This window comes from Acomys minous, assembly GCF_964271855.1.
Source record: "Acomys minous genome assembly, chromosome: 2".
NCBI classification, from domain to species: Eukaryota; Metazoa; Chordata; class Mammalia; order Rodentia; family Muridae; genus Acomys; species Acomys minous.
In genome coordinates this window covers 4,533,662-4,559,599 of record NC_140484.1, presented here as the reverse complement: position 1 = coordinate 4,559,599, position 25,938 = coordinate 4,533,662, and the positions used below count along the sequence as shown (strand labels likewise).

Here is a 25,938-nt window from a genome sequence, read left to right as displayed (position 1 = left end):
CCTCCAGAGCCCATCTCGTAGTGTTGAGACTGTTTCCCTGTGGTGACGCGTGGTCGGTGTCTCACAGGCCCTGTGCTTATTTATTCACAGTCGGCCTCACTCTGAGCTGGGTGCAGTGGATCTAAAGAGCCGTGGTTGCAGTGCGCAGCTTCAGATCAGCTGGAGTCGTGTGTGCTGTTTTAGAGGAGGGAGTGCACTATGACGTGCAGGGGCCTCAGGCTGGGTGATCTCATGTCGCTCATGATGTCAGCAAGATGCCTGGCACTCACGGCTCGCAGTAATACTTGCTGACTGAGGGCGTCTTTTCTTAGAGTTTTCTAGTTCCCTACTTGGATTTTATTCAAATATATGTGTACATAGTGTGCATGCGAGTGTGTCCACATGTGTGAGCATCTAGTATACATGCACGTGCTTGTGCCATGTGTCTTCTTCAGACTCTCTCTCCCTTAAATATCGAGATAGGGTCTCTTACTAGCCTCAGGCTCACCGTTGTGACTAGTTTGACTGGACAGCGCATTGTGGGGATGCCCTGTCCCCACCTCCTATGTCCTGGGATAACAGGTGGTGACACACACATACACACACACACACACACACACACACACACACACACACACACACACACACACGCAGCATTTCCGTGGGTTCTAGGAATCTGAACTCTGGCTCTCACACTTGTGTAGCAAGCGCTTTGCCCAGAGCCATGCCCCAGCCTCGTGTATTTTCATAGTCTTACTAATACTTTCTCTTATTTTCTAGGCAATGAGTGGCTTCTTCAAGAACAGGTCCCATCTGGAAACATAGAGAATATTTCCAGTCAACCAACAATTTCCCTACAGATTCCTCCCGAGTGCTTGTCACTTGAAGCTGTGCTATCTGTCACTGTGTTTCTGTATTACTGTAGTGCAGACAGCAGTGCCTGCATGATGAAGGGGATTCTGTTCAGGCAGCCTTTGCAGATAACCAGTACCCAGCCAGGCTGTGTAGCTCCTGTAGAGCTCGCACATGTATTCTAGAAAGCCAGCCAGCAGCCCCTCACCACAGCCCCTGTCCATCCTGCTGTCTGTCACTTAGGGACAAAAGCATTATAGAAACCCATTGCTCAGTTGTAATAACTGATACCAAAAATAAAGTTGTGCTCCTTATTAACATTATAATTCTAAACCAATTCCTTCATTTTAGCTCTGCACTAGCCAAGTCATCAACCATCATGTGAACCACAGTGCTGTGAGTGTTGGTGCTATTCAGCACAAGGCTGCAGGCCCTGCTGTGTTGAGAGCACTACCCTTTCCAGTCAATACTAATTTTAAGGCCAAGTATCTTAAATAACTTCTTCTCCTTTTCTCAGTAGCAATCAGCCCGTTTCGTGTGTAAGCTTCACGGTAATGTTAGATCAGCCTGAGCTGGCGGCGCCTGAGGTCTGTCCAAAGCCAGGGCGAAGGTGTTCAGGCAGCGGCAGCTGAGCGAGGTGCGGGGGAGGCTTCTCATCTCCTCTGTGGTTTTTATCACGTGAGATATTTTTAAAAGAGAGTTTTAATAATCTATTTTTATTATAAATTATTTGTTTTAACTTTCCGTTATTAATACTTTATAACTTTATAAAAATAAATATAGAATTTCTAGGGGCATACAGACCCACTCTTAGCTATTTTTTGATAAACATATTCATAGTAGGCAATGCCTAGATCCCCAGACACGTGCTGCCTCTTGGGAGCGGAGCTTGGGCTGTGTTGCTGTGTGTGACAGTTTATTGTAATGGTTGAACTTGATGTAAATGAGTGTTATGTTGTTCTGGAAATTTACATTTCCATTTTAAAAGTTAAATACAGGTTTGTTGGGTCTGGGACTTGTGTTACTGTTTTGGTTCCCATATTTAGAACTTAAATTATGATCAGTAATTCTGGTGATTTTGAAGAATCACATGTAAATTCTCACATTTCTGTTTTCAATGTAAAATATTTTAATGCAATTGACAGGTATAATTGTTCTAATATACTTCCATTTAAAATATTAGGGCTAACTCACACAGTGGTTTACTGAATCACATAGTGACTATGACATTGTCTTGGTGTTTGTTTTCTTTAACATTGAAAGAGATATTGGAGAGGTTTGATTTTCATTGTTATTTTAATTATCATGGGTTATCATTATAACTGTTTAAAAGCCCATCTTGTTTCTGAGTCTAAAACAGACTCAACATTTTGTATTTACTCATATTACAAGATTTCAGAAGCATTGGCTGAACCCCACCCCCCTGTAAATTCACTAAGTGTGTAGGCCGTCTAGTGTAGCATGTCCCCCTCCTCCACACCTATTTCTTGATTGATTTTTGAAGTAGTTTTGATAAGTAATATTTGATTGTTTTATTACTGAGTTAGCTAAAAAAAAAAAACAAACTCTGAAGTAAGAATGTATAGATCATGATTTTAATTAGTAACTTGCAGAAGCTATTTTTCAAGAGAAATGAACATGTGAAAGGAAAGGGCAAATGGTTACCACAGAAACCTCTGCTTCCTGAGGCAGCCAGAGAAAAGCTGTGTGGCTCCAGGCTGCGCCTAGTATCTGTGGGCAGGGCGCACAGGGCAGCTGAACCTCACTTGATTTGCTGTATTCCTCGTTTTCAGGTGAACATAAACAGTTTCACTCTATAAAATAGTTTATACAGTTTAACTAATGTGAAATAATGGTAATTTATTTTTCACTCTAAAAACTTAAGTATCTATTATGTAATTTTATGTACCTTACAAATACCAAAATACTTACTAGGTTCCTTGGTTTTCCTATTGTTTAGGTAGAAGTTTAATTTAGTCTTCAGTGACTAAGTAGATCTTCAGAACACACAGTCTGACTGCCCACTCTCACCCTGCCTTTCTGTGCTGCTGTCTAGACTGGGGTGTCACTGGTAGTAGGGTGTCAGGGACTTAGAAAACTCAGCTGAGCAGTGTACACTGGTTCCTCGATTCGTGAGTGACATAGATCTCTGAGGAGACGCTGGGAAGTGTAGTTCAAACACTTGTGGGTCTGCAGCTGCCTTCTGTCTCCCTAGGACCTTTCACCTGTTCTATGGCCAGTCTACTTTTGGACTCACACCAAGAGGTTATGTTTGGCCTATTTTTGCAATGTTGGAAATTTGGGGAACATAATGAAAATGCGTAACTCTGACTTTCCCACATCCACAGAGCTGACTGTTAGTTCTTTGTCAGTTGAGAAGACTTTTCAGCATAGCTGTTGTTGCCCATGGCATGATGGTTAAGAGCAGGCACCAAAGACTAGAACTGTAACACAGTTGGAGGATGTTTCTCTGTTATGTGCAGAGGCCCTGGGTGCAGTCCTCAGGGGGTGGGGGAGGGAAGCTAAATTTTGTAGTGTACAATGACATAAAAGTACTTGCAGAGGGGACTATATCACTGATGCTTCTAAGTGAGCAAATCACTTGGTGTTTCATTTTAACTCTATATTTTTCAATGATCAGTACTTTAGGGAGAAATCTAATTATTTTTAAAGCTACTAAGATCATTTGAATTGTAAGCCCTAATGTAATAGCTTTTCTAGAGCCACCTCTGTTACCAAGATCGGACCATCCTAGGACACTTTGACTCACCAGCTCACCAGGGCAGGGGTAACTACCGCATTTTTGTTGTGTAGTGGCAGGAGTGAGAAGTCCGGAGCTGAGTCGACCCTATGAAGCAGGCTACTGGACTGCCTCCTGGGCTTGCTGCCAGGATCCAGTGGAATGCTCACATGGCATTAGCACGGAGTGAGTTATGGACTGTTACTTATCGGTTTACTTACTAATAATGACAATAATTTATGGCCATAGACACGTGCTCCACATTTTCTTCACAACTCCAGCTGCTAAAGCAAAATATTTCTCCACCATTTGACATGTTAGTAGTCCCAACAGAATCTGGGCTCAAGAAAAAAAGAACACTTTATGGTGGAGTATATTAATGTCTCATAAACAGTATTGTTCATAGAGAAGCACCTCTCTATTGTATTAAATTATTTAAAAACCTTCTGAAACTTTAACCAATAAACCTTTTTCATAGAGAATCCAGACGTAGCTGGAGACCACACCACAGTCTTACAACTGGTACAAGAATCCTTGAATTGTAACCCAAGCACCCTGGGGTGGTGCTCTCCAGATCTTGAAAGTGCTCTCCCGTGTGTTGCCTGGGCAGGCTTCAGAGCAGTGTCATAGTCTAGGTAGGTGTGTGCGGCTAGGAAGGGAGCTGCTTTGGCATGCTGGTGGCCCATCTGGAGGTCAGGAAGCCGGGTGTCCTCGATTGACGCACGTGTGGCTGGCAAGCAACCGGCCTTGACCGAGGCGCTCCTACAAGTGCACAGTGGAGGACCTCCTGAAGAAAGGGCACTTCTGTGACCACTCGGGCCGTCAAGACACCGTTAGAGTTCGTGCCACCTGCTGGTGCCTTCCCAAGTGCTCTGTGTGCGTGGAGCAAAGGTGACCTCACAGCGGCCTTCCGATGGAGGATGAAGGCGGTCACCAAGCGATCCAGACCCTGCACCTGGAAGTGGCAGATCTGCATGGTGTCTGCCCCCTGCCTGCTGCGTGGTCTGTCCCTTGTGTGCTTCCCGCCTTTAGTGCCTTCATGTAGTAACTTACCAATCCAGAGAACTCCAACATCCCTAGGAATGATTGTTTCTGAAATGCAAACAAAGCCATTTAACCTACCTGACTTTTCACTGATTCTTATCACCTGGGCCTTGGAATGGTGTATGTAATTGTTTCCCAGAGGGGTTTCTGTGCCCTTAGTTTTTGTCATTAGCCACAGTTTTTCTTGGCAGGTGTATGTACAGAAATCCCAGTTAGTTCCTGTGGAACTGTTTTGAGTGGCCTTGTCATGAAGAACAGGCCTGGTGGGGACCTCGAGAAGTCTGCTTGTATTTGAGATAATGTGTTCCTGAGCCAAAGTGAGGCATAGAAGAATAAAGACCTCTGCCTTCCCCCAGCCTTAATGGTCTGGTGTGCAGCATTGTGAGGGAGAATGCTGGATTCCAGTGATGGCTTTTAAGGGGCGTCCCGGTGCAGGGGTCTGCCTTTGTGAAGGGGCTCGGTACTGTGGTGGGGTGAGGCATCCATGCAAAACCTGTCGGATCTGCCTAAGGTAGACCTTAGTGCTAACCACCAAGCAGGCTTTTCTCCCTGCGTCACACAGCTTACATGAAGATTTAGCACTCACCTGAGTCACTGTTGGACCCTGGCTTAATAAAGCTTGCTTTTCTCCTGCTTCTCTGCAATAGGATAATTGAAAGAAAGGTCATAAAAGCTAGAGGCTTGGGTAATGGAGCCACGTGGCAGTACGTGACAGTCTAGTAAGTCTTGTCTCCTTCATGTGCTGACTTGTCAGCTCTCAGGTGGCCCTGTGGCACACAGGCCAGAGAGGAATAGGGCACAGCCATGCCTGCAGGCTTCTCTCTACTGTAGCTTTTGCCTTATGTGCTGCTCTGGTTTAATCATTGTCAAGGGCTAGAGTTCATAAACTAAAACCCTGTTACCTGTGGAATGTGTGCCTAACTCATTGCTTACCTTCCCCTGCAAGCCACTCTGGTGTGCCTGTGGACATTCTGCTGTTGGTAGCCTCCAGACCCAAAGCACTGCAAGTTCTGCAAGCACTTTCAAATACACTTCTACCTGTGTCCACATCAGCCTTAAGTTAGAAACGAACACCAAGCCCACAGCCTTGTACCAAAAGTATTCTGTGGCTGTCTTGGCCAAGAAATTGACCTGAGCAAAATTGCTTCTTTTAATATTAAATCCAAAGCTGTAAGTATGGTGCTCATAGGGTACTTAGTTTCAGCTTTCCACTTGAAATAAAACAAAAGAAAGGTCAAGATCAACCCTGAGATGTGGAGAGTTTAAAAAGAGTTTTTATTCTATTTTGAGATAAATAAAACAATAAATTATCTTTTTAAAAAAAATAGGCAAGTTCCTAACACAGCCGTTGAGCTGTCTTCAATTTTAGAAGCTAGTTGTCTTTGTTTTCAGTTCCACCAGGAACACAGTCTTGTCTGTGTAAAGTTGGAGTATACTGTTGATGCCTGCCTGTGATGTCATCCTTGCAGTGTACCTGCAAAATATCAGCCCGAGCCCCTGAGCCCCCTGACATCAACCTCAGAAGCAGCTGTGGTTTCTATAGAGTGTGTGGGGCCACGGTTCCACAGAGCACTAGGAAGGAGGAAAGTGTTGTTGCAATGATTGTTTATTTTAAATGTCTAGTAAATTCTCAGTTTTCAAAGACAGGGAACAAGACTGTGTGACTTCGAATTAGCTTCTCTGCTTTTTAATTGCACGTGGGCTGATGGTGTAGTTTTAGATCCCTCTGCAGGAGACACCATTAGTGGCACTTCATGTCAGCTCTGTAAGTAGCATTTCCATCTGTCTCATACGTGGCTCACGTTACTCTTCCCTTTTGTGTGGATAAATTTTGTCATTTGATTTGTGAGCCTAGAGGTGACCTGCTGTGATGACTTCATGGCCAAATAACGCAATGAAAACCCAGTATACATTCAGATACTGATACTTCTAGACGCGGCTTAGTCCTAAGGGGATGGACTGGCTGTGCATTTTTAATGCATGGGTTTTTCTTCCTCTGTATAGCTGCTGAGATTAATGTGGATGGATTGGTATATTAATATGCAACTGTGACTTTACATCTACTTCTAAACCAAACTGCAGTGGCTTTTCCAAGTGCACTGTTAGGTGGATGCAAGCATGGCGGCCTTCACTGGCTCCAGAGAAGTGTGACGCCTGGGGTCTTGGGACTGTGAGTGTGTCTACTGTAAATGGAAACCTCAACCTTTTCCCAAGCTCTGTACTTTTTTTCTTCATGAAATAGATTAAATATTTTCTCTCCAAAGTTGTGTTTCTGTCCTTAATATGCTCTGTGGTTTAAATTTATCACTTAGAAACCTATAAGCTGGGGCTGAAGAAGCAGGAGTCTCGGTCACAACATCTCCATAACAACAGCAGGTGTGGATGGCGGCAGAAGTCAGTGTCCTCTCTTGCACTTCTTAGTCTCCTTAGTCTAAGAATTTGAAGCTGACTCAAATGGATAAAGACAAGTTCATTAACATTTAAGAGAAACCCCAGGGCAGGCAAGCTGTGAATCTCAGTGGCTGCCTGACGGAGGGAGCATGGAAGGCAGACAGGTGCACAAGAGGCCAAATAGAGGCAGGGGAGCTTTAGAGAAAGCAAGGATGCCCAAAATGTTGGGGGAAGTGTGAAGGAAGGGAGAAGGAAAGCAAAAGTTAGCCTTTCTGGGTAATTAAAAACAAAAACAAAACAAGCCAACTTTGGACCTTTGCAAGGCTGTGGCTCATAAGCTGCTGCAGTAGGTGCAGGAATTCTGGGAAGAAAACAGTACAGCGTCTCATTAAAAAGCTAGTTAGCCTGTCCATCTTGTCAGCATGGCTCAAGGTGAGCCCCTTCCTGGGAGTGGTCCCTTAGAGTGGTTGGAACCAGCTAGATCTCTACCCAAGTCCAAGAGTCCATTCTCTTAACTAGGGTTTTGTTTTCTGTTGTTGTTGTTGTTTTCCCCGTACTTTTAACATGGTGGCCTGCCTATAATCCTAAGGAAGAGATAGGGGATCTAGTGAACAAGCCAACAGGTAACTGAGTAACTGAACTGGGGTGTTCTTGGTTTAGGGAGAGACCTTTCCTCAGTAAGTAACTGATATCTTACTTAGTGTTACTACTGAAGAGACATCGTGACCACAGCAACTCAAATAGAGAAGAGTGCCCCATTGGGCTGGCTTACAGTTCAGACAGTCAGTCCATTGTCATCATGGTGGGAAGCGTGGCAGAGTGCAGGCAGACATGGTGCTGGACAAGGAAGGAGCCGAGAGTCCAACATCTGGATCCACAGGCAGCAGGAAGAGACACCGAGCCTGGCTTGGGGTTTTGAAACTTCAGATCCCACTCCCAGTGACAACTCTTCAACAAGGCCACACTTCTAACCCTCAAGTAGTGATACTCCCTGATGACTAAGCATGCAAATATATGAGCCTAAGGGGGCCATTCTCCCTCAAAGCATCACATCTGACATCCATCTCTGCCCTCCATACACAGACACAGATGTGTGTCCATACATGCACACACACATGCAGAAAAAAGAAACTATAAGACATGACTTATTTGAACCTTGGAGAGTATAAAAAAGACAATACTAAGTTTAAAAAAAAAAACCTGAAACTATTACTTGTTTTTATTTATGTATATGAGTGCTGTGCCTACATAAGTATGTATACAATGTGTATGCAGTGCCTACAAAAGACCAGTGGAGGGGGCCTGGTCCCCTGGACCTACAGTTACAGACAGCTGTGAGCTGCCACATAGTTGCTATGAACCAACCTCCTGTCCTGAGGAAGCATTTCTTACCACTGAGCCATCTCCATCCACTGTAGGCAAATATTTAATAATCAAGTCATTCAGTTTTAGTTGCAGATTTGTATACACTGAACTGGGAAAGAGGAATCCAGTCCCTAAATGATAACTGGAAAACTTGGAGTATGGGGGAGTTTGATCTCTACCTAAACTATGTATAAGAATTAGAAAGGAATTAATGGTTTAAAGGAACTACCAACAGGGCAGAAGATGAAGAATATAGTGTTAGGGTGGAGAATGGCATTCCTGAAAATTACTTAGACCCAAAAGAGTGATTGGAAAGATGACCATATACAAACTGGAAGCATCTGTGTGACAAATATGCAGCAAGGGAAAGCCAACTGTACTAGTTACTCTTGTGCTGTGTGGGTAAAGCAGCATGGCCAAGGCAGCTAACAGTGCAAGGGTTTATTTGGGATTGTGGTTCCAGGAGAAGAGTCCGCTGTAGCCACGACGCATGGCAGCCAGAGCAGAAAGCTAAGAGCGCACTCTCATTTGCAAACACAGGCAAAGAAGCAAACAGGAAGTGAGGCAGGACTGTAAACACTCAAAGTCCCCGCTGTGCACTTCCTCCAGCAAGCTTCCACCTCCCAAGAGTTTCACAAACTCTCCAAACAGCACCACCAGGTGGAGACCAAGTGCTCAAGCATCTGAGCCTCTGGGGGACATTTTCATGCCAACCACCACATCCAAGAAAGTAAACCTCAAGACATGAGAGACCTAGAATTAATATTGTAGGATATGTGAAAGTTACAGATTATAAATAAAGATATACCAGTTGAAAAGTTATCAGGGCACATCAGCGTGCTACTGCTAGTGATTTACAGAAGTGAAGTGGTGCTCCCTCCACGGTCAGGATGTGCACGTTTACTCTACTGCTAGTAGCCTCTTGATAGCAAACACTCGTAACCTTAACCTGACACACAGGGACATCGAGGCACAGCAGGTGCAATTGAACAGTGAGTGGTCCATTTAGATCCTGGGCCATGCATCCAGAGGGCCCATTAACTACACCAGTACTAGCCACATATATGGGAACCAATGAGTACTCAAGTTCTCCACCCCTGTCCTGTCAAAATTGAGTTCTTGACCTTCAGTTATCTCATTGTGCAGATTTTGTTGCTGTAACCACCAACAAAACTAGATTCTTTTGGGGCAGTCTGACCTAGAACTCAGTGCCCCTTCTGTCTCAGCTAGAATGATACAGTGATCCCACTTGTGGAAATGCATTCAGTAGAATGTTTGTGTACATACACAAAAAAATGTGTTAACAGGGGAGCTGGAGAGATGGCTCAGAGGTTAAGAGCACAGACTCCTCTTCCAGAGGTCCTGAGTTCAATTCCCAGCAACCACATGATGGCTCACAACCATCTATAATAAGGTCTGGTGACCTCTTCTGGCCGGCAGGCATATATGCAGGCAGAATATTGTATACATAATAAATAAATCTTTTTTTAAAATGTGTTAACAGGTAAAAAAAAAAAAAAACCAACAACAATGTAAACAGCCTAAATATCCATCAGTAGTGAGATATTAAATACCAACAGCTCATCCATTCAATAGATGACAACAGCCATTAAAAATAACTATGGCCGTGTGTCTGTGCTCACATTACTCAACAACATATTTCAGAATACATATAAATATTTCATTTTATTTTTAAAATTAACCATGCATGCACATATGCATATTCATAAACAGGCATTGCTTTGCAGTTATACGAGACTATAAAAATGATTGTGCAAGCCAGAAGTCATAGCATACACCAGAATTCTGTGATCATGGGAGGCCAAGGCACATGAACCACAAGATTAAGGCCAACTGTAGCTGAACAGTGAGACCCTGCTTAAACAGCACACGAATGTTCAGGCAATCTGAACTACAGAGACCCTCCGCGATCCATGGGGACTGTGACTGTTCTGTGACCTCAGTTACCAGAGCCTTTCTCTGCAGTGTGTTTTATGTTGGTTGACCAATCCCCTCTTCGGACTCACCATTTTTTATTAGGTATTGCTAAAAACAGGTGACACAGCTACACACTGTGCTGTCTATGAGTGAAATGAGTCCAAGATGGAGGGACCCCCCTCGCTAACAAAATTTAAAAGAAATTAGTTTGCGACTGTGGGACACATGTTACAGAGTGGTTTGTGGACAAAGACAGCAGTAGAGCGTGCGACTGAAATTTGGTTTGTGTTCTTAGAGACTGGTGGGTGTCATTTACACCCCAGAAGCAAAAACTGTGTATATGAGAGCCGTGCAAAGCAAGAAGTGCCTGCAGAGGTAGGTAGGCAAGTGTGCTAAAATACACATGTGCACACATAAATTAATATATATGCATACATATATTTACGTATATGTGTATGTGTTTATATGTACATGCATGAATATGTGTGTGTGTGTGTGTGTGTGTGTGTGTGTGTGTGTGTGTGTGTGTGTGTGTATGAATAGAAAACCCAGAATGGTATTAGGTCACAGCAAACGACTAAGCATGTGAAGCCGAGTGCACGGAACTATTCCTTGCTGCCCTGTGTGGCTTTGTGTGGCTTCAGCATGAAGTGAAGTAGGAACTGCTGTGTCCCACAGTCACATGGCTCACCTGTGCTCCTAGAAAAGGACCAGAGATAATGCAAGAATGGTGTGAGGAAGAACATGAACAAACGCCTGTGGTGGGGAGAAACAGCCTTGTAATGGATGTCTGCAGACAATATGAAATGAGTTTCAACCTGCCTCCAGCACAATGCCACAGCCATGCCACAAAAGAGTGGCCCTGAGCCATTCTCCATCTTTCTCCAGCAGCCAGCTTCCTGCCTCAACAGCTGGATTTGTCATAGGCTAGTGCTTCCCGGAATTATCTTATGATTACACAAGAAAATGATTAAGAACTAGGAGGCTCAAAACACTGAGCTTTCCGACAGTGAGTGTCATCAGCCTATTGTAGTTGCTCTCAGGATTTGCCACATCACCTGGGAAGTGGAACCAACCAACCTCAGTTCTGAGCTGTTAGAACAGTGTGCTTTGCAGAATACAAGGACAAGCCTGTTTGGCAAAATTCCAAAAGAGTAGTTGGTTATTTATACAATAAGATTTTGTAAGATTTTTTTATTATGTTTGTGTATGTGTGGTACGCATATGTGAGTGCATGCATGCTTGCACATGTGAGGTTATATGGGTGTATAAATGAATGTCCACATGGTGTGGGGGTTTGTGTGTGCACATGACTGGAGGGTCCCATGTGCACGTGTGTGTGTGTGTGTGTGTGTGTGTGTGTGTGTGTATGTGTATAGGTCAGAGGCCTTCCTTAATCACACTCCACTTTATAAGCAGTGTCTCACTGGGTAGCACTTGACACTGGCTGGTACAGACAGCCACTTGCTCAGGATAAGCCTTCTCTGCCTCCCGGGTGCTGGGGATCACACCAGGCTTTGTGCTAACACAGTAAGCACTACACCCACTGAGCCATCATCTCCCAAGCCTAGAGGCCGCTTTTCAGAATCATCCACTTTAAACCACCTCAAGTATTACCCTTAGAATTTTAATAGGACTCAGAATTATTTTAAGTACATTTTGTTAACTAAGCGAAGTCTTATGAATAGAGGTAGTTTTGTGTAACCTCATCCTCCAGCTAATTCCATTTGCATCCTGTATGATATACATGAATATGTATTTTCAATAACAAGCTAAGTCAGAAGGATATTGAGAGGCATTCAGTTGTCTCCCTTTATTTTCTTTATGAATAACCTATAAAAATATTTGAAATACCTTTATGTACCAAAATCTTTTATCCAGGGTAGTTTAAAAGTTTGCTGAAATTAAATATTTTCTTAAAAAGTATGTGATTTCTAACATATATGATGTTATCTAACGGATTTGTGACTTCAGTCTTAACACTTTCTGAAGAACATATTGCTCCTTTTTATGTTTGCTTTGGCTTGGTTTTTAAGCAAGGCTCAGGGATGCGTCTCGACCTTTGTCGTGTTGTAGGCTGACTGCTCACCTGGTCAGTGGCTATGAGAAGAGTCAGTCGGCAGGCTCGCAGAGCAACAGGCAACTGACCTTATTCCCTGTGTGAAACCACGGCAGCGTCCGGGAACGTGGAGAGGCCAGCTGATTATTCTCCAAAAGAGAAGATGCCCCTTAGAATAAACAAAGGGGTTGCCTCGTGTCCATTTTTAAGTCAATTTAATAAAACTAAAGTGAGAGAAAAGTCCCACCAGGGACACTCAGTTTGCTGTCTAAGGGGCATTAGCTGGAGCATGGCAGTAACGTGCTCGCCACACTTGTGCAGACCCTAGGCTCAATCCCAGCACCCCAGAAACAAGGAACTTTGGGGTCGACTTGTTCCTGTAGAGTTTAGCTTTTTAGTTTGAAGACAGCTCTGTGAATCTTAAAGCATGCTTCCATGTCAGTTGTGATGGACACACAAATTACATGCAAGCTGTGTGATTATCTTCACACGTGTGGACATGTATGTATGCAGGTATGTATAATTTGCATGTGTGTGTATATATGTTTGCACCTTCTGGCTTCCTGTTGGTGCTTCCAGTCAAATCAACCAGTCCAATGCTGTCAGCTTAGAAAGCAGCTGCTACCTAACTAAATTTTCCAAGTATCAAGCGTAAAGCACTGTGAGCTACCTTAACTTCAGTCTTGAGCAAGCAGAGGGCATTGCTGTGTGGTGTGTCTGTGGTGGCTTCTCTTATAGAAGAAGTCCGTGCACTGCCCGAAGCAGAGGGGACTCCCTGCAGAAGGCTGAGCTCTGTGACTCCACCAACCCGTGAGATGTCCCCATTTCCCAAGTGACCCCACCAACCCGTGAGATGCACCCGTTTCCCGAGTGCCCCCACCATCCCGTGAGACGCACCCGTTTCCCGAGTGTTTATGATCTGAATCTGAAAAGAATCATCCGTTGAACAGTTTCTCTCTGTGTAAATTGAAATTGTTCTATATTTAGCATTTTATTTGAAATGTCACCTCAGCCAAACCCCTTATTAGAATATACAAGATAAGAACAATAAATATTTAGAGTGTAGTTTATCTCCCCATCCTGGAAATGGAAACACAATGGCTTAGTCATGTTCAGGGAGCTGACAGGACCTCGGAACCCCAAGTGTTGCCAGGGGCTGGTTGCCATGTTCTCCTGTCTTCAAGCAGCATGCCCACACCAGCCCTACAGAAAATCAAGGAAGAAAAGACAGCTGCTTCTATCTAACCCTGAGGAAGAGCTGAGCAATGCCCTCATGGCCAGAGCCTCCTTTGGTTTTTCTTGCATTTTGTATTAATTGCTGGCTTTCAGACACTCTTGGGTGCTTTTGCTGGAGGCTAGGGTTGGATGTGAACACACATTTCTACAGTTATTTAAGGAATTTCATTAGCAAATCTCTCTGTCAGATTCTACTGGAATGGGAGTGACTATAGGAACTAGCATGCTGCTGCTACTGCGAGGTTAGCCCCAGAGAGGTGAGGGTCTACCCTGCTCTAAAAGGCTATCCTGGAAGCTTCTGGCAAGTACAGCCAACTGTTTAACAAGTCCACCAGAAGACGTTCCTGGTTCTAGCCCAGCGGCTTACCCTGCGTCAGATGGATCCCATTGGTTTCTTGTTCAGTGAACACGTATGCCAGGTCATTATGTGTTTAAGGCTGATCATTTTGGCACCTCTGATAGGAACTCCCCGTGTGCATGCCTGCTGGGCCGTCCTTCCAGCCCCCCGCCCCCTCTCTCCAGCCCCCCACCCCCTCTTTCCAGCCCCCCGCCCCCCGATCTGTTCACAGCTGCCTGAAGCTGTGAGGCCAGGAGTCACGCAGGGATTGTAGAAAGGAGCAGCCGTGTTGGAAGTAAAGGTAGGTGTGCCTCCTGAACGGGCTCCCTCTCTCTCTAGCAAATGACCATAGCTGTTGGAAATTATTTTTAAATAGCCCTTTAAACTCTCTACAAATTATTCCAGTAGAAGACAACAAACACAACATGAGTTGATTCAAGCAAACATACCAAATTTCAATCCCTGAGTGGCTGTACCCTTGCAGCCACAGCTCACTCCCTGCTCCCGAGACGTCCATCCCAGGTGTGCTACAAGGATGAAATTCTAAGCCCAGTTCCAAGTAGGGATCTAGTCCCCCCCCCACTCCCCACACCCCTCATCCCCCCCATCTCCCTCCGATCCCCCTAGCCCCCCACCACCCCCACCCCCACCCCACTCCCCACACCCCTCATCCCCCCCACCTCCCTCCGATCCCCCTAGCCCCCCCACCCCCCACCCCCCGCCAAGAGGCTCAGACCATCAGCATTCTCATTCCGTACACATCTCCAGAGGATAAAAGCGATGGCATTTCCATGTGCTTCTCACCGGACACGTGCAGTGCCCTGCCCCCAGGATCCTGCTCACGTGGCTGGCACACCAGGCTCACAGTTAGGCACACTCTCGATGCTGTACACTTAATAGCTCAGTAGGTACGCTGTCTTCCATTATGCGCACACAGAATTTCACTGCCCTGAAGTCTTCTGTGCCACCTCATCATCCTCCTGTCCCCGCTGAGCCCTGTAAGCACTGATCTTCTCACCGCGTCCATAGCTTTTGTTTTTGCTTTTTTCCAGAAAGCTGGACAGAATGACGTGGTGCGGAGCCTTTTTGAATTGGCTTCCTGAGCTTAGAAATGCGCATCCGAGCTTCCTCCAGGTGTTTGCATGGCTCTGGCTCTTCCATAGCAATCCTGTTACCTAAACTACCACGGTTTAGTTACTCATTCGCCTCTCCTGACGTGAAATTGTTTCCTTGACAATTGGACCCCATTTCCCAGGCATGCTCTTTCTGAAGCAGAGCTCCATTCCACCAGTGAGGGTTGGACAGAAAAGACTGCCGACCCCTTGCCCACCCTTGCCAATGAGCCAGTAGCCACACAGGTTGCTGAGGCCCACAGGACAAATGCTGAAGATTCCCCTCCATGGAGAGCTGGGAAAGATTCCTTGTGTTGGCAGCAGCAGGAGGAATGGAATCTGTCTCGTTGGACAGAGTAGACTTCCTTTTAATTAAATTTTTAAGAACTTTTTAAAATGCAAGTTATGAGCTGGTCTTGGTGGCACATGCCTGTAATCCCAGCACTTAGGCAGAAGCAGGTGGATCACTGTGAGTTTGAGGCCAGCTTGGTCTATAAAGAGAGTCCAGGACAGCCAGGGCTACACAAAGAAACCCTGTCTCAAAAAACAAAAACAAAACAAAACAACAACAACAAAAACATGTTGTATGAGGCAGATGGATCTCTGAGTTCATGGCCTGATCTACCTTGTGAATTCCTAGCCTGCTGGGGCTACAGAGGAAGACCTTTGCCGATGCTGCCCCCACCAGCAGGAAAGACACCAACACCGGGAACTCTTCTCACAGCAGTTTATTCAGGAACCTTGACTACCGGAGTGACCCTGGGAAAAGCTCCCACAGAACCTTTATAGTGTGCCTGGTCCTATCAGAGACTGCCACGTTGTTGCTCTTGGTTGGTGCGTTCGGATCAAGCCACCTCACACTATGCCTTCAGGCATGCGCATAAGGGGCTTGCTCAAAGGCGCATTGCGCATGCGCATAAGGGGCGCATTGTGCTGGGGAAGCAGCAGGAGGCGCTGTTATCTGTGGCTCTCCACAGACCTTGTCTCAAAGGGGGAAATGGTATTGCCCCAGCTGAGGCAAGGACGTTGCAGTGAGTTCCAGGCCAGCCTGCACCACACAGAGAATGTTAGGCCAGACTGTGGTAAATAATGAACCCCTGTCTCAAACAACAACAACATGCTGGTGACTTTAGTGTAAAATCTGCATTCTATTTCCATTCCAGAGAGAGACTGGAGCTTTATTAAGCTAAGTTCACATATTAATTCTAGCATATTTGCTAGAGTCTTCGTGTTTTCTGTATACAAGATGATACTATGTGCAGAAACTTTACTTCTTTCCGATTTGGATGCTTTTTATATCCTTTTCTTGCCTAATTGCTCTGGCTACGATTCTCCATACTGTGCTGAATGGAATTGCTTTTAGGGGGAAAAATGTGTCTTTCATTATTGAATGTAATGTTATTTGTAGATATCATATAAGTCATTTACATATTGGGATGCATCCCTTTTTTACCAAATTTGTTGAACATTTTTATTTTGAAAAGACACTGGATTTTGTTATAGTACCTAAATATCCATTGGCAAACACATGCATTTAAAATACAATGTGTCTCTCTGGCAATGAGCAGAGGGACCTTGGTGGTGGTGGTGTTCTTACACCAGTCAGGGCAGGCCAGGTGGCAGTCCCTTCTTTATCCCAGCTTGACGCCTGTCTTGGTGGCCAAGCTGTTTTATTTTGTATTGTGTTTTTTAATGGGGGGGGGGGGGGTAAGTGAGGCTACAAGGGCAAAGGACAGGGATGAGCAGGACTGGGTTGGGTTGCTTGCTCCAAAACTCACAAAGAATGAATAAAAAGTCTTTTTAAAAAATGAGATATGTTCATTCAAAGGAACAGTATTTGACTTTCACAAGAAGGATACTGAAATGTGCCAGCTGCGTTAAAAACAAAGACTGTGTGGTCTTATTCATGTGGCAGCTAAAATGGCCTGGATTTGATTTGTAGTACCAAGAGGAGGAGGAGCCATCACACTCAGATGCATGAGTGGGATGCTAGACACTGTGTCCTAGAGGGAGAGGAAGTGCTAGCGTTGGTCATGACTACAAAACTCCACTAGTGCAGTGTGAGTTGATTCTGAAAATGTAAGAAATAACACATTACCACACCCTCCGCTTTAGATTTACAAGAAAATAGACTCTAAGTGCTCTCACCACCAAAACAAACAAACAAAACCCCGGTGATTATGTTAATTAGCCTGGATGTGGTAGGTACATAGTGTCAAATCAGTTGGCACAGTCTAGAGTCACCGGGAGTTGGAGGATCCGCGGGGAGGTCCCCCTGAGGGATTGTCTCTCTGTGGGGACTTTGTTAACTCTGAGGATGGAGGATCCCAGCATGGGAGGTGCCGTTCCCCAGCCAGGGGACCCTGGGCTCTCTGAGTGCAGAGCGAGCTGAGCTCTAGCATTAACTTCTTTGCCTCGGATTCTTGATCAAGGATGTGGTGTGACAAGTTGTATCAAGCTTCTGCCACAGTGTCTTCTCTAAAATGATGTCACCAGCCACCTGTAACGCTAAACTAAGATAAATACTTCCTTCCCTGAGTTGCTTTTGCAGGATATTTTATCACAGCAGGAGGAAAAAAAAACTGAGGTGTATACCTTAACTATACATAATAATAAAGATATTTAAGCTCAAAATAAAGTAAAAATTTATCCAACAACAACAACAAAACCTTTAGAATGGATGTTTTTTCAGGTGTTTATATAGCTAAGAAATGTATTTATTTTTCCTTAGTTTCTGGAAATTTTCTAATGTTAGCCAAGCCTGTTCAGCAAATAAGGTTAATTTATTAATCCCTTGGGACCAACATATGGCAACCAGATTAAAGATTAAAATAAGAGAGGTACAGAGGTGGTGGGGGAAGGTCAAGAAGAAGGTATGAGGAGGCATGAAGGGGTGAATGCAATCAAACACATTTATGAAACTCTCAGAAAACTAGTAATTAAAAAAAAGATTATAACAATGACATCAAATTGGACCTTGTCACTGTGTGGCTTTCCTGACCTCAAGTATTATCCAATATGGATGGGCTCGAATCCACACCTGGGAAGAAAAATACTTTCTTCTATACCGAGGTGCTCTGTGGAGAGTCTTCATCTTGAAAGCATGTTGAATCTGTTAAACATCCTAAACGCCCATGGGCAAACACACAGATTAAGGATGCACTGTGATTGGCTACAGAACCGACAACAAAGAAAAAGGCCTGGAGGGGGCTCTCAGCCCACAACTGCCCAAATTTATCCGCCCCAGGGTTCTCATTCAGCCTGGGCCCTCGATGGTATTTATTGTCCTGAGCTCTGTCGACATCTTTACACAGCTCTTGTTTTGGTGTCCTCAGCTGCCACTTGTTTTACAGAAGGAAATATGACAATGGTGTCCACTCCAGGAAATTCCTGGTTTTATTTACTGTAGAGCAAGGAATGGACACAGACAATGGTAAATACGGGCAGGCCCTGAGTACACTCCGTTGCCTGGTGCAAACTCAATTTACTTGTGTTTAAAAGCACTCATGGAGTTTTTCTATCTCTGTGGAAGCATGAGCCACTTCCTCAAAGGCCCAGACGGGCCGACGTCAACGTGGGGGCTTTTGAAATGCGTGTCTGTACATAGTTACACACACAGCTTTGTGATGTCAGCTAATGGTTTGGTAAGACTCAACAGTGAACTGTAGTTTTCACACGAAAGAAGCAAAAACGACGGACTGGCTCCAAGTCCTGCCGACGCGCTGGACTCCCAGTTCTTTCCGTCACTGCCCTCTTCCCACTGCATCAGAGCTCAGGGAACTGGGTTCTGTGGTATAAGCAGAACAATGGCCCCTCAAAGACGTCCTTGAACCTGCAACTACGACGTTGTTTTCTGACACCTCGAGGTAGGTAGAGGACCCTAGATACTATGGTTCCTTGAAGGAACTGTAGCCGCAGAAGCAGAGGTTGGAATGAAGCTGCTGCTAGCAGGGGCCACAGGCCGAGCGACAAGACGCTGGTAAAGTCCAGGAAGCCTGTGGCAGGCTCATGACTGCTGACATCCTGATGTTGTTCCCTCAGGACCATTCGGACTTGTGACTTCTATAACGAGGAATAAGTATGTGTCGTTCTGAGTCACTGTGTTCATGGTTATTTGTCACAGCAGCCTGGAAAACTACCATAGGTGGGATGTTCTGATTTACAAAAGGACGGGAGGGCTAGGGGTAGTGGATCATGCCTGTGATCTGTTCTAGCTCTGGGTAGGTTGAGGCAGGAGGATGACAAGTTTGCGGCAAGACCGGACTACATAATGAGACTGTTTGAAACAACAAAAACTTGTTAAGGAGAGGAAGACTGACTCCACCAGGGCTACATGTGAGGGACAGACTAACTGCAGAAATACACTCTCCCCAAAATGCAAAATCAGTGTACAGATACTGGAAACGGCAGGTGGATGCTGCAGAAAAGATGAGTAAGGACCCTGAGCATGTCCACCCTCAGGGACACTGCTGCCACTTCTACAACTGGCCATGTCCTGTGTTCTGTGTACTATGACCCAAGAACCAGGAAATCTCAGGTGCCCTTCAGACTGTGGTCCAGGGAGGGAAGGAGAGGCAGGCCTCATAGCCGCACCGTCCTTAGCCAGCTAAGATGTGTGGCATCTCACAGCACCGAACTATTACAACAGGGCTGCTCCCCTGGAGGAGACTGACAATGTTGAGTCCAAAAGCCAGGCAGGTACTCTGTGGCCCAACACGGGGCCTAGGCAGACGTGGTCCCTGAGTCATTGATGGCTCGTCACTGTTGCCCACACTCAGTGTTTACTATAGCGACATTTTTATTTACCTTTTGTCATCTCAGCCTTTGCTTAGGAGAAATGACAGACAGATAAAGCCTCCTTTCTTTTAACTCAGCCCTTTGTGCAGCCAGTAAAGCCTAAGACAGATGAAAAGAACAAGAGGAAGGGTGCTGGTTTTGCAGGAAGAAAGGTCATCAGCACAAAAAGCCACTCAAGGTCTTGGAGACCTTGGTACAGATGTTTCGAGCCCTGGTAAGAAGAGAGAAGGAAGACAGCTGTGTGAGGAGTGAATCACAGGGCGCTTGCAACCTTTGTGTTGAGTTTCCTGGTTTGCCACTATGCTCATCCTCCTGGTTTGTCACTATGCTCATCCTCCTGGTTTGCCACTATGCTCATCCTCCTGGTTTGCCACTATGCTCATCCTCCTGGTTTGCTACTATGCTCATCCTCTACATGCACATGGAAATATCGTCTATACCTTAACGAATAAGCAACACAATCAGACTCACTGCTCAGTGGTTGAGCCATCTTCTAACTCCAAAGGCAGCTTCAGCATCTAACAGCGAACAGAGATCTGCACTTGGCTCTACAGCTTTTCTTGCTGGGACAGAGTGGGTGTGGCTTTTGGGTGGAGAGAATGCATGACCTGGTTGGTGTTGGAGAAACTCAATGGTGGCATGCATTGCCCCTGAGGGGCAGCTGGCCCTGCTTGCAGTCTGGATGCAAGGACGGCCATGTGGAACTGAATATGGGCAGAACTCCTCCTAAAAGACGGCACATGAAACCAGTGGATGCCAAGTTTTGTTGGCCATCTGGAAATCATGAGACGCTTAAGTCAGGGTTGTTTCTTCAAGGACCTCCAAGGTCCCCGCCCCACCCTCACCCCCATCCCTACCATCCTCTAATCCCCCTCCCCCACCCCCACTCCCCACCATCACTACCACCACCCTCATTAGCCACAGAACCCATCCGCTGGATGGCAGCCCCAATGAATGACACATGGCAAAGACCTGTGAGCTGGTGGCTGGCCTGCCTGTCACTCCAGATGCCAGATGAAGGGGCCTTTCCCACAGATGTGACCACTTAAGAGGAAATCCTAGCTTGCCTCAAGCCCCTGCAAGATAGGTGTTCTTAGACGGGCCGCATGCCACAGTCTAGAGCCTCTGTTAACTCCAAAGTGGGAAATTACAGCCATGAGGGCTGGTCAAGGGCGTCAGGAAATCATGGGGCTCACGTTAGAAACATCATCCCTTAGGGGACAGATACCTGCAGGCCGTGGCTGCTGCTGTTGCTGAGATTTAGTCTGGAATCCACTGAGTAGACCAGACTATCTCTAACTTACAGTGAGTGGCCCTCGGGTCTGCTTCGGGAAGAGGTTAAGTCCTGCGATTTCATCTCCACAGATGGAGCTAGAACTTGTGTAAGGGGGCTTGCAAGGGAATAGAGTCTCAGTGCTCTCACCACCAAAACAAACACACCCAGTGATTATGTTAATTAGCCTGGATGTAGTAGATATACAAAGTCTGTGTATGTCAAATCAGTTCATGCTGTGACGGTGAATTGTCAAGTTGGCACAGTCTAGAGTCCCCCAGGGTGGGGCGACTCTCCCCTTCTGTCATTCCAGGCACCTCACAAGACATCTTGGACTACCTAGTCTTTAGAATTGTGAGCAATGCTTTTCTGTCATTTCTATACAACCTGGTCTGGGGTGTTGGACTTAGAACCAGGCATCCGGAAAGCCCCTGACAGCAACACCAGGCAGACGCATCCATTTCCCCGAAGGTGCTTGAAAGGCTGTTTGGAAACTTCAGTGCAGTTTCTCCCCCAGCACAGCTCAGGAATTGTGGGGACGGTGTCCTTTCGTCTGCTGTTTACAGTCTTAGGACTGATAAAATGTGCTTGTGCCGTAACAAAACCCCCTTGCTTCCCCTGAGAACAAGTCCAGCGGCTGCTTAGAGTTTAAAGCTGGCACAGCAGCAGGTGGCCCGGCACCTGGTTTCCTCCTAGGAAAATTGGTATAGAGCTCGGAGACCTTTTCAGATTCCACACCGGCCCCAATGACTCAGGCCTTGGCCTTTCTCAGAACTCCCCGGTGGCAGCAGGCACCGCTGTTGTAAGGGGCACCATGACTTGTCTCTGCAGCAGCAGCAGGAAGTGAAGGCTGATTCCCAAGGAGGGTGAGGGCTGCCCAGAGTCACCCCCGCTAGTCCTGAGGCAGATAACACTTCACCTGGGCAACCTAAGCCTTTCAGAGAAGAATTACCAATACATCTGCCTTTTTAAAGATAGAACTAGACTATAAAAAGACCATAAGAGACAGTGTAAAAGTTACATAAGAGGCAAACTCAAAACATTTCAGCCCATAAAAAGACAAATGACACATTAATTACAAATGTTATTTTTCCATGTAAGCAAGCTCTAAATCCCTCCCTCTCCCAAACAGTTCTTTATTGATTGCTGGAGGCTGAAAGTAATGAGAGTGTATTTCCTTCAGAGCATCTAAAAGGAGCGTCTTGGTGTTCTCCGTCACCCCTGAGGGGAGGAGTTTGCTGGAGACATCCCATTTAGTGTTCCAAGGTCTTCGCTCTCTGCCTGAGTGTCTGTGGGTTTCGTATTTGCTCCCATCTGCTGCAGGAGCTTCTCTGCTGATGAGGGCACTTATGTATGAATAGAGCAGACTGATGACTCCGCTCTTAAAGCGTTCGATCTTGCAGGGATCTCAGATTGGTTCTCCACATTCCTCGCGGAGTCGTTTATAACCACCTGTAGCTCCAGCGCCGTGGACCCACCGCCCTACGCGTCCTCCTTGGGCAACTCACGCATGCGCACAAACCCACCCTTGCAAGGCATAATTAAAATAAAACGATATTCTTTTTAAAGTAAGCCTTCAGAACTGGATTTCCAGCAGAGTCAGAAGCCACACCCAGCTCCCATTAAAGTCTACAACTGTCTCCACCTAAGTAAGAAGCATCAGACGCACAGACCAGCCAGACAGCTGTGGCCGGTGTTGACTTCTGTTTGCCATCCACATGGATGTGTCCTTTGATGTTCCTTCCTTTCACGTGTGCACGGACAACATAACTTAATTGGACTCCTCTTCAGCTTGGTTTTTAAGACCAACCCTAACAACACCGCCTCGGTCTGCAATAGGATTAGGCACTTGAAAGGTGCTCGAATTTGTCTGAAAACTGGCATCTGCCACAATCCTGTTACAATTACCGGGAGTTGAAAGGGCTGGGTTGCTTTCTCACGCAGAGGAGGGAGGCTGGTTTTCAGGAGGTTTTACCAAGTGGCGCTCTCATTTAGCCTGGCTGTGAGAAGAAGGGAGGGGAAGGAGTTCGTTGGGGGAACCCGAAGAAGGAACCGTATCATCTGGGCAACTTGAGGTTCAGCAAATTTGCCTGCTGGCAGACTTCTCATCCGGGACTTAGGGCTGGGAGAAATGGGTGGAGGAAAAGGACTGCACAGTTTAAGGCAGGAAGAGCTTGAAACATCATTTAGTCATGGAGGCGGAGCACCTAGAAGAACAAGCAAGGGAGCAAGGCTTAGATGTAGGGCCTCTGAGACTTAAGGCCCAGGACCCCAGGCCTGCACACAAAACCAGCCTTACTCCCAAATGCTGGGCAGTACAGTGCGCCGGGGCAGCTAAAGGCTCAGTGCAGAGAGGGATCCTCCTCCAGGGAACCCATCTCCAGAACCCAGGGGATATCCCTGCTTTTTATAGAGCTGTAAATCCAAATAGCTTCAAAACACAATGTGTGTGGTCATGTTGGTGCATGTATGTGTGTGTGCGTGTGCATGTGTGCGGCATTTGCGTGCCAGCCAGAGGTCCGTCTTGGGTATTGCTCCTCAGAAGCAGTCCACCTTGCTTATTTGAAACAGGGCACCTCACAAGCCTGGAAGGAACCCAATAAGCCAGGCTGGCTGGCCAAGGAGCCACAGAGAGCTACCTGTCTTTGCCTCCCCAGCCTTAGGACTACAACTTCACGCCCCACACTTAGCTCTTTTACGTAGGATTTGGAGCTTGAACTCAGGGGCTCGGACATACCCAACAAGCGCTTTATGGTCAAGGCTTTCTTCTCAGCCCTGGGAACTTTTGTTTTTTATGCCAAAGAATCCATAAGCCCTCTGGAGTCATGGTGTAAATCACTGCAGGTTACCATCAAAGAAAGCTGTGCGTTTATGAAGCAGCGGGCTCAGATATCCCACTGTCAGAACGATGTCTTCATTGAAACAAAGAGGAATGGACACTCTCACTCCCCTCCTGAACTTCCTCACTGGACTAAGAGAATTCAACTCCCCTGGAAAGGCAGCACCCACACCCTTTTCTATGGGCACCCAGCTCACAGCTTCATTTTTTTCTCTTTTTCTGAAGCCCTCGGCAGCATCGCTAGCCAAGGCAAGGTTCGCAGCATGGCAATGTATAAAAGCCACAAAGTCACTTTGTCCCCATTTTCCTCTTTGTTCCTTTCAGTTAAGTTAATTTCCCCCCCCCAAACATTTCCCACTTCAAGGAAAACTTTGACAACCCCTCATAAGCCTGCATATTTCGTGACAGATCTATGATTACAGCTAAGCAGTCTTGTCAAGAGAAACACACTCCACTTTTTTCTTTGCCTTGATTCTGAAGAGAGCCATGAACTTCCAGATACTCTAATAAGAGCTTTCTACACCTCAGGAAAGGCGGAAAGGAACGCTGGCACTTATAGAGGGGGGTGGTTTGCAGGGGGTGGGAATGAAAGAAAAATTAAATACACACACTCTCCTCCCCCTCCCTCCCTCCCTCCCCCCCCCCCTCTCTCTCTCTCTCTCTCACACACACACACACACACACACACACACACACACACACACCAATTTAATTTCTCAGAAAAGCAAAGATCGGGCCACTGGTCCAGTCAGTAGAGAGATGATGTGGAGCTGTAGAGACTTCATTTTGGAAGCCCTGGGACATAGCATCCATGGACGCAACGGGAAAGTTGATCACCTCTGCTTAGAATGAAGAGCCCAACAGGACTCAGTCGTCTCTGTGAGTGGAAGGGCATCAAGCAAATCCTGTAGAATCTTTTTCCAAAAGTGGCCAACGGTGTCTCCCTTGAGCCCGTGTGGCTCCGTCAGAGACCTAGAGCACTGTCGTCCAACTTGCAGACTCCCGTTCTCAAGCTTCATGGCTCAATAACCCACTGGGGGCCTCGGCTCCCTCAGCGGGAAACAGGGCCTTGTCCCACAGCAGGCTGTTTCCAGCCTCTCTCAGGCACAGATGGTGCCATCACCCGCTGACACACTCCTGTGATGCAGGCTGCGGAGTATGGTCTACAGAGCGATGAAGGCGTGTGCCAGGCAAGTGCTTTCACGCTTCCTCTGGGCTTTTCTTCAGATAGTACTACTCAAGACAAGCATCTTAGCAGTGTCTTGGGATTCCTGGGGGAATCTAGAGGCGCTCGCCTCATGTCTGTTGATGATTTGATTTGTGGAATTAACTTCAGGTCCAGGGGGCTTGTTTTGAAGGAGGAAACTCCCCCCAGCAGGGAGGAGGAGGCACATTTCTGGCCTCATTCCCGGAAGACGGTTCCTTGTTGTCTCGTTCCAAGGAGTCCTGTCTTCCAGCTACAGGAGTGTTTGGTACACAGTTGGTGCTCAATATTTCTTTGATTGGGCAACATAGTGTTCTTAAGGAAAATGTCTGTTCTCAACAGATCCGATCTAAACTTGTCTGTTATGCCTGGAGTGTGCATATAACATACTTTCAAAGTGACTTAGACAATTCCAGTTAAGAACCGAGAAAGGCAAAGTCTTGGAGGAGATGAGAGCATCCATGATGATGGTGAGGCTACTGCGTTGGCCTCACAGGTAGGGCTAGCAAGCTGGAGGAAGTCCTGAGTGGCCTCAGACCATCCCTTGCTGATTACATGGGGCTTTTCGTCTCCAAACACAGGGGGGGAAAAGATGTTTTCAACTAAAGAAAGATGTTCTCTTATTTTTCTTTCCAAACTGTTGGGGAAAGAAAACAGGGGATTCCTTTATCAATAAAACTGAGCTGCAATGACTTTAGGTTCCTGGCCGCATCTCTTGAGCTCTGGGCTAACAGTGTTCATGCCAGGGCAAGCAATAGTAAAGAGGAAAGAG

General features: G+C 46.2%; 1 protein-coding gene across 1 annotated transcript in view; it reads left to right on the top strand.

The window, feature by feature from the left end:
- Positions 1 to 6,878, top strand: part of NHLRC2 (NHL repeat containing 2) — a 58,023-nt gene extending 51,145 nt beyond the window's left edge. The window contains exon 11 of the mRNA XM_084774048.1: positions 760 to 6,878. Within this exon, the coding sequence (XP_084630174.1) occupies positions 760 to 1,016 (257 nt within the window). The 3' untranslated portion in view covers positions 1,017 to 6,878. The remainder of the gene's footprint in view (positions 1 to 759) is intronic.
- Positions 6,879 to 25,938: the final 19,060 nt, after the last annotated feature.